At 40.2% G+C, this 16562-nt stretch overlaps 2 protein-coding genes across 3 annotated transcripts in view; one reads left to right on the top strand and one right to left on the bottom strand.

Moving 5' to 3' along the window:
- Window positions 1–7163, bottom strand: part of myo6b (myosin VIb) — a 52051-nt gene extending 44888 nt beyond the window's left edge. For both annotated transcript variants that reach the window (XM_061844108.1, XM_061844110.1), the window contains exons 1-2: window positions 7001–7163; window positions 2908–3054 (exon numbers count right to left, since the gene is read on the bottom strand). In XM_061844108.1, the coding sequence (XP_061700092.1) occupies window positions 2908–3024 (117 nt within the window). In that variant the 5' untranslated portion in view covers window positions 3025–3054; window positions 7001–7163. The remainder of the gene's footprint in view (window positions 1–2907; window positions 3055–7000) is intronic.
- Window positions 7164–11666: 4503 nt separating this feature from the next.
- colec11 (collectin sub-family member 11) lies at window positions 11667–14952 on the top strand. Its single transcript, XM_061844122.1, has 5 exons — window positions 11667–11745; window positions 11814–11885; window positions 14110–14163; window positions 14250–14345; window positions 14548–14952. The coding sequence occupies exons 1-5, from the start codon at window positions 11697–11699 to the stop codon at window positions 14937–14939; spliced, it is 663 nt and encodes a 220-aa protein (XP_061700106.1). The 5' UTR covers window positions 11667–11696; the 3' UTR covers window positions 14940–14952.
- Window positions 14953–16562: the final 1610 nt, after the last annotated feature.

The raw sequence follows: 16562 nt of genomic DNA, 5'->3' as shown, positions 1-16562 counted from the left end.
ATTGTCATGAAGCCATCGGACCCAACGACATGATTGCAAACGAACGACAAACGAGGGTTAACTTCAGGTTCCCGTTTTGCACGGTCTCAACTGACACATGGTTTATTTTCACAAAACAGAATGGAAGCGTTTACAGAGAAACACTTTGCGCAGTTTGATTTGGCCACAATAAAAGCCACATGACAGGTGCCTAGACAATAAAAATGACAAACCAGGACGATGGTTGTGTACTGAACTCAGCCACTAATGAGTACAGCACTGCAATAAAGAGAGAGAGAAAGAGAGAGCGAGAGAGATACTCAATGGGCCTTTCATTACCTCACTGAATGGATCATAGTTTATGTTTTGCACTAAAGCATAAACTGACGATCAAGTTCACAGCCGTTCCAAGTGAGGCATAATTCAGTGCATTCTAGCCAATTGCGGTGGTCATTAAATTTCAGTCATGACAGATCTTCAGCGGGAATGATGCTTTCAGATCACACAGTCAGGTGGGAAAAGAATTTGAGGGGGTTACCACCAGTACAACATTGTTAATGGTAGGGTTTAACTATATTGTACATCCACATACACTAAACTACCTTTTCATTTAATATATGTACGGGTATCTTCAGAATCACTCTATTCAGGTCTTGTATTCTCATTGGTAAACTTTACATGACTTGTGTTGATATGTTATTCCATTTGTATGATGCAAAATAGCTAAATGCTGCTTCACCATGTTTGCTTTAGACTGTGTGGTCTGCGATTTTACCATAGTCTTTTGATCTCCGAGACCTACCCGGTTTATATTTCATTAATATTTTTTTTTCATACATTCAGGACTTCAACCATTTAGTGATTTATAGATCCGTAGCAAAACATGAAAATCTATTCTAAAGTTTACTGGGAGCCTGTATAAACACTTTAGAATTGGATTAATATGGTCTGACCTCTTTGTTGTGGTCAGAACCAAAGTTGCACCATTCTGAATGAGTTGCAGCTGCCTAATATTTTTATTGGGGGGGTGGGGGGGGGGTCCAGTCAGAAGACCATGGCAATAGTCAAGTCAACTTGAGATAATAGCATGGATGAGCTTCTCCTACTTTCCTTAGCACATGTAAGCCTTCACTCTGGATATGTTCTTCAACTGGTAGGAGTCAGTTTTAGTAAGTGATTTGATGACTGTTAAAACTCGGGTCAAAATCTATCAGTAAATCAAGGTTTCAGACTTGGTCTTCCAATTTTTTTAAGAGTGTGACTCCAGTGACTCCTATTTGCTAACAGCAACCCTATTTTGTAAATGATTTTTTTTTTTTTTTCATTACCACACAACTTGTTTTGTCTTGGAGATTACGAACAGTCGTATAGATGGGAACTGGGGATGCAACAATATCATAATGTCGCAAAATTAAAACTTCCTCGTTATTGTGTTTTTCTTTTAATATTGAAAATACAAAATATATACCCATTGTGTTGAGAAATTAGTTTTGGGCCAGCTATGTAAGTCACACTGCGTAGCCAGGCTGATACAGCTAGTCCACAGTGCTCCACATTCTCATTAAGAGTAGAAACGTAACCAATAAGACACATAAAAATGTGACCAGGTGGTAAGTCAAAAAAAAAAAAAAATCCCCCGATTGGCTGACTGGGAGAAACAACCTGGTGCCCGAATCCCTCAGCCACTATGCCAGTCTGAGAGTCGCATCGCAACTAATTGGGTGAGGGGCGCCTTGTTGTGCACACGAGCCTCTATCTGAGGAAACGCTAACCTACGGGCTGGCATCCTCTGCTAGTGGCTTTGTGAAGCCATATTCCAGCCCCTGGTGGCCGCTAACTGACCCTCTGTGGGCCGCCACCACCGTTTTGCCTGTAAGAGATGATCCGGCACGTTATTACAGCGGCACTCTTTAGTGGTATACTAGTGAGTGTTTATCTCAAGTCAGAAGAACATCACATGGAGCGTGAATAAAAATTCCGACTCCACGTTACAACATATCCTGCAGCAAGTACATTACAACTGAGCCCACAGTTCTGAGGTCCCTGGTTCAATCCCAGACCCGTCTGTGTGGAGTTTGCATGTTCTCCTCGTGCCTGCGTGGGTTTTCTCCGGGCACTCCGGTTTCCTCCCACATCCCAAAAACATGCAACATTAATTGGACACTCTAAATTGCCCCTAGGTGTGATTGTGAGTGCGGCTATTTGTCTCTGTGTGCCCTGCGATTGGCTGGCAACCAGTTCAGGGTGTACCCTGCCTCCTGCCCGTTGGCAGCTGGGATAGGCTCCGGCACTCCCTACGACCCTCATGAGGATAAGCGGCAAAGAAAATGGATGGATGGATGGATAGCATTTTAAATGAAAACAGAGGCTACCCAGAGAAATAAATTATCCTACAATATCACAAATGACGTTTTTCAGTTTTCCTGCTCTTCCCGAGCTATACCGTGAACCTTCCTCCATTGCCGCGAGTCTTCTTGCCATGCCATGATCTTCCCCATTATAATCGCAACAATTATTGTCCTGTAAGATTCATACAGTGATAAAACAGAACCGTGAAATATCGATATTGTTCCATCCCTAATGGGAATACTTGGGAAAAAAAATGCAAGGCGTGACAGTTCAGGTGTAACAGGTGGCTTCCATCGTCTAATGAGCAGCTCCCATTGGCAACACTATCAGGCACCTGCTGCCTCTCCCTTTATTTATTCATGCCTGTGAAAATGTGTTCTCTCTCGTGTTTCATTTACTACGTGTTGTTTTGTCCTTACTGTTCTAAAATAGATAATAGCGGCAATATAAATTGCTATTCCTGGTCAGACTGAAATGTGGTTATTCAGGCCAAACATCTGAATATACTGAATAGGTCATGCTGCAATTCTCCATCATGACATCATACTTATTTCTGGTTTTGTGCGCCCAATGACCCACCTTGCCCTTCTGGCTCAGCGGATCTATGGTGAGCGTGTCAGCTCCGATATCGACAATGGTGCCCAGCTGGAACCCGTCGGCGGGGTGGGGGGCCCACACTGGCTTCCCATCCTCCATGGCTTAGTGGCGGTCAGCACAGCCTTACACCTGAATGCGAGGAAACAGGAACAGACATTTTTTCAGGGCATACTTCTATTTTGCTTCTCTTTTCTGGCTACATAACTACAATATGAAGGGTACACAATCACTGTTAAAAGAAATAAAAGCGCTACCAGTCGAGCTTGACGTAGTAAATTATGAAATATACTGGTAAGAGCCTTCATACCCGCTTTCTGTCCTTGATGGACTATGAGGAAAACTATTCAAATTGTATTACTTGAAATGGGATAGGAGAATGTCAACCAGTTCAAGGTGTACACCCCACCTCCTGCCTGTTGACGGCTGGGATAGGCTCCAGCACTCCCGCGACCCTTGTGAGGATAAGGGCAAAGAAAATGGATGGATGGGATAGGAGAATGTAACTCCTTCTGTTCTGTTCTTGTTTGGTTGAACTGGAAGCAGCGATCATTTCATTTTCTGAACTTTTGCCCTCAGGAATTATTGTTGTTTGTTTACAAAGGGACTTTCAGATTGTTTCAATGCAATGAACTCAACAATATGGCACAGTAAAACTCATTTTAATCAAATGATGACCTTCTTTCCACTCCCTTGATTTCAAATATTGATCATGGCCAGTTAAGAGTGAAGACAAAAAGCTGAGGTGAAGAGTCAGCGGTTAAACTACACATTGCCATGATTCTATCTAGATGAAGATCACAGTTTGCCAAGTTATTTCTCATAATTGCTAAACACCCTAATGTCAAATCAAATTTCTGCCTGTCTTGTACTCAACCAAATCCCACTCACTTGTTCTTTCCATGAACCTGTAAGTCTCTTAGCGACAATAGATTATTTTATTTGGAGCTTGATTTGAAATCACTCCTGAAGAATTGAGGAATACAATTCAGGAGAATCTCTTACTTTTCTGTTATAGTTTGGTGGAAAAAAAATAATCTCCATAACCCACAGCTAACAAGATCTTTAGATATTTCTGTATGGGACATGTTATGGACCTTAAATGAAGCTTCACTGAAGTTGTGGTTTGGTCTCCCACAGAAAGACTATTACTACTACTCTTCTAGTATATTGATGTGTTGTTTTATTACATTCAGTAACATAACAGATGACAACAGAACAAATTACAAATCAACCGGGTAACGAATTTCTGTCCGAATCACACGTTGAAAATCTCAGCGTCTACACTGATAGCGTCAAAGCTTTATATCAACGCCATTAACAGCTCTGGAGGGTTAATCCTAAAATGACCACATCGACACTAAGAGCTGACGTTATGCTGGAGTATCCAATTAGGTGAGAGACTGTGGTCAAATGTCGGAGGGGATCGGCGCTTTAAAGTGCTGATGCAGGCGTGCTAACTGAAATTAATTCAGTAGGTCAACTTACTCAGCAGATTCGACGTGAGCAGTAAGTTGTAGTCTACCTGCTGCTTTGTCCTTTCTTGGGGGACGCAGTACTCGGAATTACAGTTAATCCACATTTATTTTACCCTTCCTTTCTGTTTCTCAAATTAATGTACATAGCACAGAACTAAATGATCCTTAACTTTTTCTAGTGTCTACGAAGGGAATGTGTTCAAATGCTTACATGATAGAGAATGCGCAAATTTAGTTGAAATAATTGAAATAGTCTTTCACTGTGTTTTGCATTGTTAGACTTGGTTTGCAAAGTATGAATACAAATTCTTATTGCATTAAAATTATCCAATTTTTACAATGAAATTGACCTCTACAACATCAAATTCGCATTAAGAAATGACATGCAACTGAATTATAAAGGAGGTCAGTGACACGAAACACATTTCCTCTGGAACAGAGATTAAAACTAGATGAGGGGAGTGAATGCCATTATCTTAACACAGTCATGCAGTATGAGCAAGTGGGGGGGGGGGGGGGGACAACATTTTTATTTCTCAGAATGGGATAAGATAACCGCACCTTATTCTCAACCTCCAAAAGTTAGACCATGGTTGAAGTCCTTCAGATTTCCCACAGTTGTCTACCTCAAATGCTTTCTTTCTTTATTTGTGAACATCAAATAGGGTTTTCTTTCTGGGTGGTTTCCAAAATTGAACAAAGAAAAAAGGAAAACATTTGAGGAAAAGATGCATCGTGCTGAACCACGATAAGATGGGCATCTCCTGTAACTCCCTGACATCACATACTTTCTCTTAGAGTCTTTTTTAAAAAATCCCTTATTGCGCCCAATAATGTACTGCAAATGGAGTCTGAACTAATTGTTGTTTGAGTTGCCATCACATACATATGATAGACAAACATCTATACACAACATGATGCTAGCAGACAGATGAGAGGGACTGGCAAAGTATATTGAATTCCATTTTATTTCTACTTACTTGAACATAACCACTGTGTTTTGTTTGTTATATTGTGTATTTAACAAGAGATTTGTTGTTATTTCAACCATCTTTGCATGGATTGGTTTTGGCATAAAGGTTAATAGCTTTTTTTTTTTTTTTTTTTTAAACAAAGACCGCTAGATTTGTTTGCTAAAGAACATGATGATAACAAAATAGCCTTGAAGAAAAGCAGCTGGTTAGGATTTGGGGCTACGCCTCATGTTTACAGATCATAGCCACACCACACACTTGTTTTTATTCACTGGCAAGTTATCCACTGCACTGCTGCTGATGTCGAGCTCATGAAGCACATGTAAACGTAAAAAAAAAAAAAAAAAAAAAAAAAAAAAATCAGGATATAGTGTGGGGAGCCAAACGGTACCACTCTGGTGACTGGAAACATCCCTGCTAAAAATTTGTTTATAGAAATTCTATAGAATTTGTACAGAACAACTTGTTCTATAGAACTTTGGCTCTGATTTTCTATAGAAATCCTACAGAATAATAAGAATTTCTAGAAATTCTATAGGAGTTGGGTCCTAAAGTTCTATAGTTCTTTAGAAATTCTTTGGAAAATTTTTAGCAGGGATGGCTGGAGCTAGCAAGTGACACTAACTGTTATTTTTTACATTCTTGAGTGGAAAAAAGCTGGGCATCTATATGAGGTTAGGTGTTAATTCAATTAATTCACACTGAGTTAAGGCAATTCAGAGTTAGTAGTCCACTTTTCAGTGACTTGTGGTACATGATCGAGGATTCACAGTAATGGGGCTTAGGCATTTGCATGTAATGTGCTACATTTGAGGGAAACAGTATGGCACAATATATGACTTTAACAACAGCGTCATCCTAAAAGTGGCATCTTGAACCAAATACGTCGGTGCTCCGCTCACGCCTTAAATCCTATTACTATCTGACCCTAATCCAGACAATGGCGGCTAGTGAGGCGTTGGGGGGGGGGGGGGATGTCTAAAACCTAACAAATAAAAAGTCAAGTAATTATTTTTAAAAAATGCAAATCAGTGCAACATCTCCAACGTTGTGATGCAGTGGGAAATGCAAACTTGGGAATGGACGGGGCCTGACAGGAACACACACTCTTGTTTCCTGCCTCCTGCTTCCTGTTCCCAACTGGTTGAAAGTACATGGAAAATACATCAGGATGAAGACGGACATACACAGATGTTGTGTTTTCCGAAGTATGTACATTTAAAATAGAGTAGAGTACAGAGTCTATGCAGGAAGGGACTTGATGACAATAAGGGTGATATATGTGATTAAAAAATGATAATAATAAATCACTTTATGAATAAAGTTACTGTATAACACTTTCAGAACATGTCAGGGCAGACAGTCTTAAAACACTAAATTGAATGCGGCAGGAGTAGGGGCACCCCCCTTTCAATAAACCCCTTAAATCTCGAGCAGCACGCCTGCCTCGTTCTGACGTCATCAGAGTTCAAAATGAATAGTTTTGCTCAAGTCGTCCATCGCAGACTAAGTGAGTACAAAGATGCAATTATTTCGGCCCATTCATTGTGGTGATTGGCCCAACAATGTCATCAAAACAAAACAAAGTAAGTAACCGAGTTTAGTCAAGACACAAGTGGAGCCTACCTGTTGCTGCAGCTATCCTCCAAATTTTGGTGCAAGATCGTCAACTCACGCCGGGTGTCGTTTTATCAGTACAATTGACTTTTTTTTTTTTTTTTGGGGGGGGGGGTGCTGTTGACGTCTACTCCCCTGACAACCGCAAATGATGTTTGTCGTCCCCAGGACGGAGCGACCTGACGCTTGTGTGGGTGACAGCAGACAGTCGAGCCCAGCACAGGAGAGATAGCTTGGGGCCACGGTGCGTTTAAGTGCAGCTCGGAATATCTTCTGGCACGTCATCGTGCTGCCTGTGTTTTTACTCCCAACTTTAAAAGCAAGATCATGGTTGTTGCTCTGACCCGTTAACTTTGATATCAACAGAATTTGCCTTTTGTCTCTCTCCAAAATTTAAAGATTGCCTTTATTTTTTTACCCTAAGGCGATTTTTCTTTCTACTTGGCACAAGGGACAACTGCATACACCAATACTGTATAATCACTCATACATCACATATAAACACCACACTTTACAGCTGCAGATCTGTTTTAAATGTTTAAATGTTTTTGTTTCTTTCTTTTTAAATGTTTAATCATGTTCAGCACGTTGAGTTGTACATGAACTTGCTATGCTTTACGTCAGTGCAATACACTCATACCATCCATATATTGTTTGATTGTTCCTGCTGATTATCTTAACTAACTGAGGAATTGATTAGAGTTTTACCTCTGTTACATTGGCAGAGTGGCTTGTGTTTTTAGACAGATTTTATTTGTTCATACTCACAGTCAGAACATTACTGAGCATGATGGGTTTTTTTTTTTTTTTTTTTTTAGTTTTGTTTTTTGGTCAGTTTCTTCCACGTACCTGAGGGGTTTCACATGTGTCTGCATGACCATGGGGTTTTCCTGATATTTTGTATTAATTAATTAATTAATTCATTCATTCATTTTCCAAGCTACTTACCTTGACAAGGGCCGCGTTGGGGCTGGCACCAACCCAGCTGTCATCAGCCATGAGACAGGGTTCACCGTGAACTGGTTGGCAGCCAATCGCAGGGCGCATGGAGACAGACAACAGTCGCACTCACAATCACACCTAGGGGCAATTTAGAGTGTCCAATTAATGTCGTATGTTTTTGGGATGTGGGAGGAAATTATAGTGCCAGGAGGAAACCCACGCATGCGCGGCGAGAACATACAAACCACACAGGCAGGGCCGGGATTTGAACCCTAGTCCTCAGAACTTTGAGGCCACCGTGTCGCCCTCCAATTTTTTTTTTATTCATCTAAAAATTATTTTTTGGGCTGTTTGTCAAAGTGTTAGATTAAAGAATTAACCATCAGTCCGAGATGTTAGTACAGATGCGAACTGCAAATACCTTCTAAAATAGTGCATTATCTGGTGTATTCTCTGCATGCATATGTATTCAAAACTAGAAATGCAATGCAGGGCTTCCCCTGTGACTCTTAAGCTTCCATGTTTGTATGTCCCAATCTTTAGCGCATATACTTAAAACCTATTTAATAATAATACAATCTTTCAAATGTGAACTGGGGGACAAAATTGAAATACATTTACAATGATTAGATCTCAAATGTTGCCTTGAGAGTCGTGAATATTTTATTGGTATGTTACCCAAAACTTTCAGGAGGATTTTTGAAGGTGACACCCAATCCACCTTTGAAAGCCGCTGCAGAGTTTGTGGATCTTATTCGGACACACGATACCCCAAGTTTCAGCCGTATCTCGTTACTGTTACTGGACAACAGGACGGAGACACCAGCTTGACCTTTTTTCAAGATTTACGTTCCACTTTAAATGTAAAACATGATCATCACAAAAGTAGTATAAATGTATCCTGCTTTAAAAAAAAAAAGTACACTACAGTACTATTATGCTAATTCATTTTTTCTTCGTATTTGATAGGTTGTTATCCCGCCAATCATTACATTTACGACACTTATTTGAAATAAAAGTTAATGCTTCTTTACTGCATAGTGTGATATATGCTTTTCTGTCCCCATTTTTCTTTATTTGGACAATACCTCCATCTAGTGGGCACACTCATCTGTGACGCGAGACCTATAGCTTTTCCAAAAAGTGCAAAATTATTTGTTCATTATGTCAAAGCGAGGCGGCACGGTGGATCAGCTGGTAAAGCGTTGGCCTCACAGCTCTGAGGTCCCGGGTTCAATCCCGGACCTGCCTGTGTAGAGTTTGCATGTTCTCCCCGTGCCTGTGTGGGTTTCCTCCGGGCACCCTGGTTTCCTCCCACATCCCAAAAACAGGCATTAATTGGAGACTCTAATTTGCCCCGAGGTGTAATTGTGAGTGCGACTGTTTGTCTCAATGTGCCCTGCGATTGGCAACCAGTTCAGGGTGTACCCTTCCTCCTGCCCGTTGACAGCTGGGATAGGCTCCAGTACTCCCCATGACCATCATGAGGATAACCGGTGAAGAAGATGGATGGATCTCAAAGCGAAAACCGAATGCTCCCAATGGTTTTAGAGAATACCATCTCACATTGTTTCTGAGTTCGAGGTGTCAGGCCAGTCGATACGTATGGGCGGGCAGTTTCCAACCAATCTACCTCCGATTTTCATGGGCTTTCAGGTTGTTCTGATGATCCATTTTCAATAGCGCTTGTCATCTTTTAAGGGTCATGCTTGAGGTGAAACGTATCCCAGTATACTTTTGGGATACACTGGGCTGATCGTCAGCCACTCCCAGGGCACTCCTAATTTTAAAACAATCTTTAAATCTCTGGGATTGAGGCTTTTTGCTTGAGCAAGAAAACTATTCATCCATCTATTTTCTCTTGCAGGAAGTGTCGGCGCCTATCCCAGCTGTCAACGGCCAGGAGGCAGTGTACACCCTGAACTGGTTGCCAGCCAATCACAGGGCACATAGAGACAGAAAAAAAGCCACACTCACAATCACACTTAGGGGCAATTTAGAGTGTCTAAGTAAGGTTGCATGTTTTTGGGATGTGGGAGGAAACTGAAGTGCCCGGGGAAAACCCACGCAGGAACGGGGAGAACATGCAAACTCCACACAGGCGGGTCTGGGATTGAACCCAGGACCTCAGAACTGTGAGGCCAACGCTTTCCAGCTGGTCCACCGTGCCCAAGAAAACTATAATATATATAATGTACTTTTCTCTTCTAAACCGTTACAGAGTCCACTTCATGTGTTACATTTTATTTTAACAGACCTAGTCAGTACTTGTTATACAAGTGTAAAAATAAATAGCTGCTGCATAGCCAAACTTCAAAGTGATACATGATGTGCTTGCCATAAAAGTGATGACGTGTGGTCACAAAATGCAGATGTAGCATTTCAACATCTGCCACAGGAGGTGAATCTTTTCACTTCATATACAGCATTACAAATGTCTTAGCCAGCAGGCCATCTGTGGCATAAACCTTTCATTGAGCTGTGACCTAATAAATCCAGTATGTGAAACACTGTAGGTGACTTTGAAATGTGTGTTCTGCTCTACTTAGTTCTACTTAGTCACTTTTGGCATTTTATTCTGTGGTTATGATTACACTTTTCCCTTGTCGGCATCTGTAATAACGTTCCATTGTGGAATCAAAAAAAAAGCCAACAACAACAAAACCCACACACTCCCAAGATTGGAAATTATATGAAGGAGCTCACTAATCAAAGCAATATGGCACCAAATCTACTGCGGTCGCTGAGTAAAGTAACGGAAAGCACTGTTAAATTCTGCACATCTTAGAAAAAGCACTTTTTGGTCCGAGTAAGTTAGAGGTTAGAAGTGAGCATCTATCGGTCGATTCCCACCCCGCACTCCTCTTGTCAATCACTCAGCAAGTTTCCCAGCCAATTATCTGCAGAACCCGACCTTATCTGTGTTTATGAATGTCCAAATCCCGACATTCCTCCACGCTTGTGTTAGAAACTTCTTCACATCTTTTTAAACCGACGGATTCTCCACCAAGTGGGCTCTACTTCTGACTGCAAAGAGAAAAAAAAAACGTTTACAGGTGAGCCATGTGATCATAAAATGCTAAAAATAAATTACAATGTATGGTGATAGGACTAGAGACAGAGTACAATTGCTTTCTAGATATGTGATAGATTTCTGTCAATTTATTTAATCTGTTTCCTTAATGCTAAATCAAATCTGTTTTCTTATTGCATTTGTATATCTGGAAATGTGCTAATAAACCAAAGTGATTATTATTATTGTTTAAAATGAGTTTTGTCCAAGAGCAATTAAAAATTATTTTTACAAATAAAAGTTGCAAGGGGCAAATTACAATCATAGAAAAGTTGGATGATGAGATTCTCTCATACCAAATTATACTAGATGTTTGGTTAATCTGAGAGAAATCCCATAATTATGATGCATTGTAGTTCTCGTGTAATTTTTAATGTTAGCTTTATTTTGTTAGTATATTAACTATTGTAATAAAATGCTTTTTTTGTTGATTTCACAAAGGCAGATTGCATCGGATTTTTTTGGCACATAATGACTTAATGCCATTATCATATCTTATTTTCCATTGATTAGCATCGTCATAGTTTGGGTTTTTGTGAATAATTTGTCATTTCGTAACCCAAGTCTTCCCACCTGAACAGCCGACTCAGCAGCCCTTGTAAAATGACGAACGGCCAGAAGCACATACGATCGTTCCTCGTCATGTACGTTCTGACTTTATTGACATTACATACGTCAAAAGGACAACGCATGACAGAGGAGACCTGCACTGTTCAAATCCTTGTCCCCGGCCTCAAAGGTAAGGATTTCAAGGATTCGTGACACATTCCACTTCTTTTCATATTGTGTGATTTTTTTTCTAAAAAGGAGAACCAGGGGAGAAAGGACCAAAGGGAGCCCCAGGGAGACCAGGAAGAGTAGGGCCACCAGGGAAAATTGGTATAATTTTTTTCTCCTTTCTAGTCTTATTCTGTTATTGGCTATATTGTAAGGTTACACACACACAGAACAATCACATTGCTCGAGTTGTTGATGTGCTGTCTGTCAAGCTAATCAGAGCTGGTCCGGTGTTTATATTTGGATGAGAAATGACTTGCACAATCCAAAGCAGTAGACATGTGTTTATGGAAGAGTTTAATGAGAAGTGGAGCGTGTTCAAGCTCGTTATACGCATGCAAAATTGCACTGGCTGCTTCCGTTCCAGGTATAAATAGACTGCGGTGTGCGACATCTAAAGAAAATGAGACGTGATATATTTTGTAATAAATGAATACTGTACATAGTGCTAGCATTCATACGTTTCAGGTCAACCTGGGCTGAAAGGGCAAAAGGGGATTATGGGACATCATGGAAAAGTGGGACCAAGTGGAATGAAAGGTCAGTATAAATATTTTTGCATACACTTCAGAAAATACTCCATATTAAAAAGAATGCAAATTCATATCATCATAAAATGTTTTGTAGGTTATGCTTTAAGCACCATAGTAACGTTCTTACTGGTCCAACAATTGTAAAAAAAAAAAAAAAGAAAAAGTTTACTGCTATATAAAACAAAAATAAATTACTCATATTCAGATGATGTGTGATGCTAGCTTGCTGTAAAGAGATTTATCGATGCACACACATTATTAAGATTTTCAATTGTCATAAAGTTACAAAAGTAAGGTAAGTGGGCTGTATTAAAAAAACAAAAACAATAAATTGTGTACTCGCTGTTAACTGACAGTGATAAATGTGCAGAGGGAGGGGATTAGAGAGTGTGCCTGGGAGGTGAGTCTCTTTATATAAATACGAAACACAGCTGCCACCTGCCAACTTGCTGTGTGCATTCCAGTTTTCTTCCCCTTTTATGAATGCTACTTTATTACTCCTTGAGTCAGAGAGGTGCATGGCATTTTCATTGCTGTGAACAGCAATTTTTTGCTCTTCACCATTGTATAGTTGTGACTAGGTCGGTATAGAGCTGGTTAGGGTTAGGGTTGGAAAAAAAAAAGACAGGGAGTCGTCACCAACATACATGGAAGCGTGTTGCGGCCACACGTTAAACTTCGGTAAACTTCTCCCTGACAGACGTTTTTTAAATATGCATTGTTCTCAAATGAGCCCAATGCATGTTTGAATAAGTTAACGTGTGGCTGCAACATGCTTCCGTGTATGGGGGCTGAAGCCTATCTCAGCGGTTTATTTTCTTTTTTTAAATACGCATTGGACTCATTTGAGAGCAATGCATATTTAGAAAAAAAAAAACAACTGTCACGGAGAAGTTTACTGAAGTTTAACGTGTGGCCGTAACACGCTTCGTGTACGGAGGGTCATTTATTTAAATATTGGTATTTGTATTGAAAAAATCTGGTGGCTCCATCACGATGTGGGATTTATTCTTGATTGAGAACAGATCCAGCAACGAAGTATTTGTATGTGTCCAGACTTTTCTACGCTTTCAAACTCTTCCGTGTAAATCTCGACGACTCTCGACCCAAATCTCGACCATGTGTAAATCCAGTTGTCCAAGACAAGCGCAAGGGGGTTAACAGGCCACTTTTGTATCGGCGAAAACACCGACTTCGGCATTAAATATGGATCCTCTATCCCAAGTGTCTCTCATATTTCCGCGTACCTTCATTTATTATCACCTTTAAACGTTTCATTGTATCGTACAAAACTCTGGGCGTCGTGCTATAAGACATATTTTCGTCCCATCTCCAACCGACTTAGCCTTGAAGAATGCTTTGCTAGACCGTCAATATGGCCAGTCACGTGACTTCAGTGATGTCGGTGCACGAGCTCTATAGTCTGGGTCTAACTTGCCTCTTCCCCAAATTCACCTGGGGTAGGCTCCGGCCACCTGCAATCCTAATAAGGACAAGCGCTATCAAATAAACATGGATGAGAAATGGTTACTCCCTGCCCTAAGAGATCATAATGGCCAAACTAATGCTAAATAGTACGACAGAAGCACATTTCATTGATCAAAAATTCTACAAAGCTCTGAGCTTGGTAACCCTTCTGTAGATGTTCCCTGAACGGAGGTTTCACCACATTTGGTGAAGTCTTGCTTACCGTTATGACTTTTAACAAGCTTATTTCATCCAAAGATTTTGTTGATTTTCAAAGTAATAGAACTTTTCTCTTGACAAGTAACAACAATGATATATGTCCACAGGCATAAAGGGGGACATGGGGGATCCAGGACCAAGAGGTCCAGATGGAGATCCAGGTATCATATTGTATTCTTTCGTTAAATTGGGTTTTTAAACCCATGATATTTAACGTCTGACGAAATATGTTTGCTGTGCTCTTTAGGTGCCCCGTGTGAGTGCACACCAATAAGAAAGATGATTGGCGAAATGGACATCGTTGTGGCCCAGCTATTTTCTGAACTGAAGTTCATCAAGAATGGTAGGATTTTATTTTTTCGATCTTGTGCGAGTATCTGTCTATGCGTGTTTGTGCATACATGCATGCACTCGTGCGTGCGTCCTGAATGTTTCCTTTAATGCTTCACTTGTCAACCTCAAAGACCAGCAAAATGCAAGCCTTGTCAAATGTGAAATTTATAGAAAAACAAGTGCTCATTTTTCAGCACTGCCCTCCCCTGCAGCTGTCGCCGGCATTAAAGAGACAGACAGTAAGGTGTACCTGCTGGTGAAGGAGGAGAAACGCTACACCGATGCCGAGCGCCACTGCCAGGCGAGGGGTGGGCACCTGGCCATGCCCAAGGATGAGGCTGCCAACACGGCCTTGGCGGGCTACATTGCGGCTGAGGGTCTAAGCAGAGTCTACATCGGCGTTCACGACCTGGACGTGGAAGGAGTGTTCACGTACGTGGACCGCTCTCCTATGTCCACCTTCAGCAAATGGAGAAAAGGGGAGCCCAATAATGCTTACGACGATGAGGACTGTGCTGAGATGGTGGCCTCCGGAGAGTGGACCGATGTTGCGTGCCATCCAACAATGTATTTTGTGTGTGAATTCGACAAGGAAGCTGTCTGAGTTGGTATCGGATGAGAAGACTTTTTACAACATGATGCCAAAATTATAAAGTTTTGTACAACTTCAAAATAAAGATAAACCTTTGAAGGTAATACTGTAAATGTGAATTATTATCTTTTTGTAAATGAACCCTGGCCCCACCTGTGTAGAGTTTGCATGTGAAGAGTTTGTTTTCAAACATAGGCATTTTTTTCAGATTTACGAAACTCGCACCAAAATTATCCAGCTCCGAATGGTAGTTATCGGGATACTCTGATTTTTGTTGAAAGTGCGACATGTCGTTCCATATCAGCCAAGGAAGATTGCGTTTTATTTCAAAATGCGACATATCGAGATCTTATTTAGAGCAAAATGCGACATCATTTCATTCAATCAGCGTGCGCTGCTGAAGCAAGCAGCATCCAATCAGAATTCGTCTAGAGGGAAGTTCCGGTATCTTCCACATCATCATCCAAAATGGCTGCGCCCACGTTTGAGAGAGATGCTAATGCCGAGTTTGATTTTATGTACGAGACACCGGAGAGAATGAAGCTGGGAAGGAAAAGAAACCCAGCGAAAACGGGGTCAGAAAAGAAGAAGCGCTTGCTATGATAGTTGACCCTATTTTTTCTCTTTGTGAAGTTGACCTATTGTTTCCTTTTTTATCACATTTGGATTTTCTTTTACATGAATTCTATTTTTAATAGAATCTACTGATGTGTGAATCGGTAATGTTTCTTTTCTACTTATGAATTGAAAGAAAATAAAGACTTGATCTTTGCAGAATGTTTTTGTTGACACTGAAAAATATCCAGTACAGTCAGTAGCAAACCTTTTCATTGTTTTGCCATGTGATACATTTTACCATGTTTTTTTATTTGGATCCTTGGCATGCATTTTTGTCGATTTTATCTTTACAGTGTTTCTTGCTTTCAAGCTGAACTAAGTCTTGTATTTGGTTTATCAATGTTTAATAATATCGAATAAATGAATCAGTGATTGTGCCGGTTTACTTCCAGGCTCTCCCATTGTGAGGGTGCTTTTCCCATTTAATTTTAATTCTTTATGAAATTATTGCAATTTAATACTTCAGTTCTCATCCAAGTACCATTGTATCTGAATGTAATAAACATACTGTTTTGTCTATGATTGTGTAATGCTTGAATAGTAATTTTGTTGTTCAAAATATTTCACCAACGATCATGAATGAATGAATAAATTTTTATAATTCTATGCAATCTTTTTTTTTTGACATTTTTTATAAGGAAAGTTATCGGCTATGACTTAAGAAAAGTTGACATTAAAAGGAAATCAACACCCTTGGAGTAGACTCAATTTCCGTCTATGAGCACTATGAATACTGTTATTATTACTGCAGACTTATATCCTATTCTGGAGTGTTCTTTCCCCCGACAGCAACAGCTATAAATAAAATCAAAAGAAAGCAGACTCAATGAGTCAGATTTCAAACAGTGAATTTGTGAGTTTGAAACTGATTTCATTTTGGAGATGTGTGTATGAGATCGACTACCTATTTTTTTTTCTGCTGGTATCTCTCGCAACCCATATTAACCTTGGTAGACTGGTTTGAAGCAGTTTACTTTTTTAATGATCTCACATCAACTTATAAACAAAATTAATCAA

Source organism: Syngnathoides biaculeatus, chromosome 15, assembly GCF_019802595.1.
Source record: "Syngnathoides biaculeatus isolate LvHL_M chromosome 15, ASM1980259v1, whole genome shotgun sequence".
In the NCBI taxonomy this organism is placed as follows: domain Eukaryota; kingdom Metazoa; phylum Chordata; class Actinopteri; order Syngnathiformes; family Syngnathidae; genus Syngnathoides; species Syngnathoides biaculeatus.
Note: the sequence above shows the minus strand (reverse complement) of the source record. Positions and strands in the feature narration are given on the sequence as shown.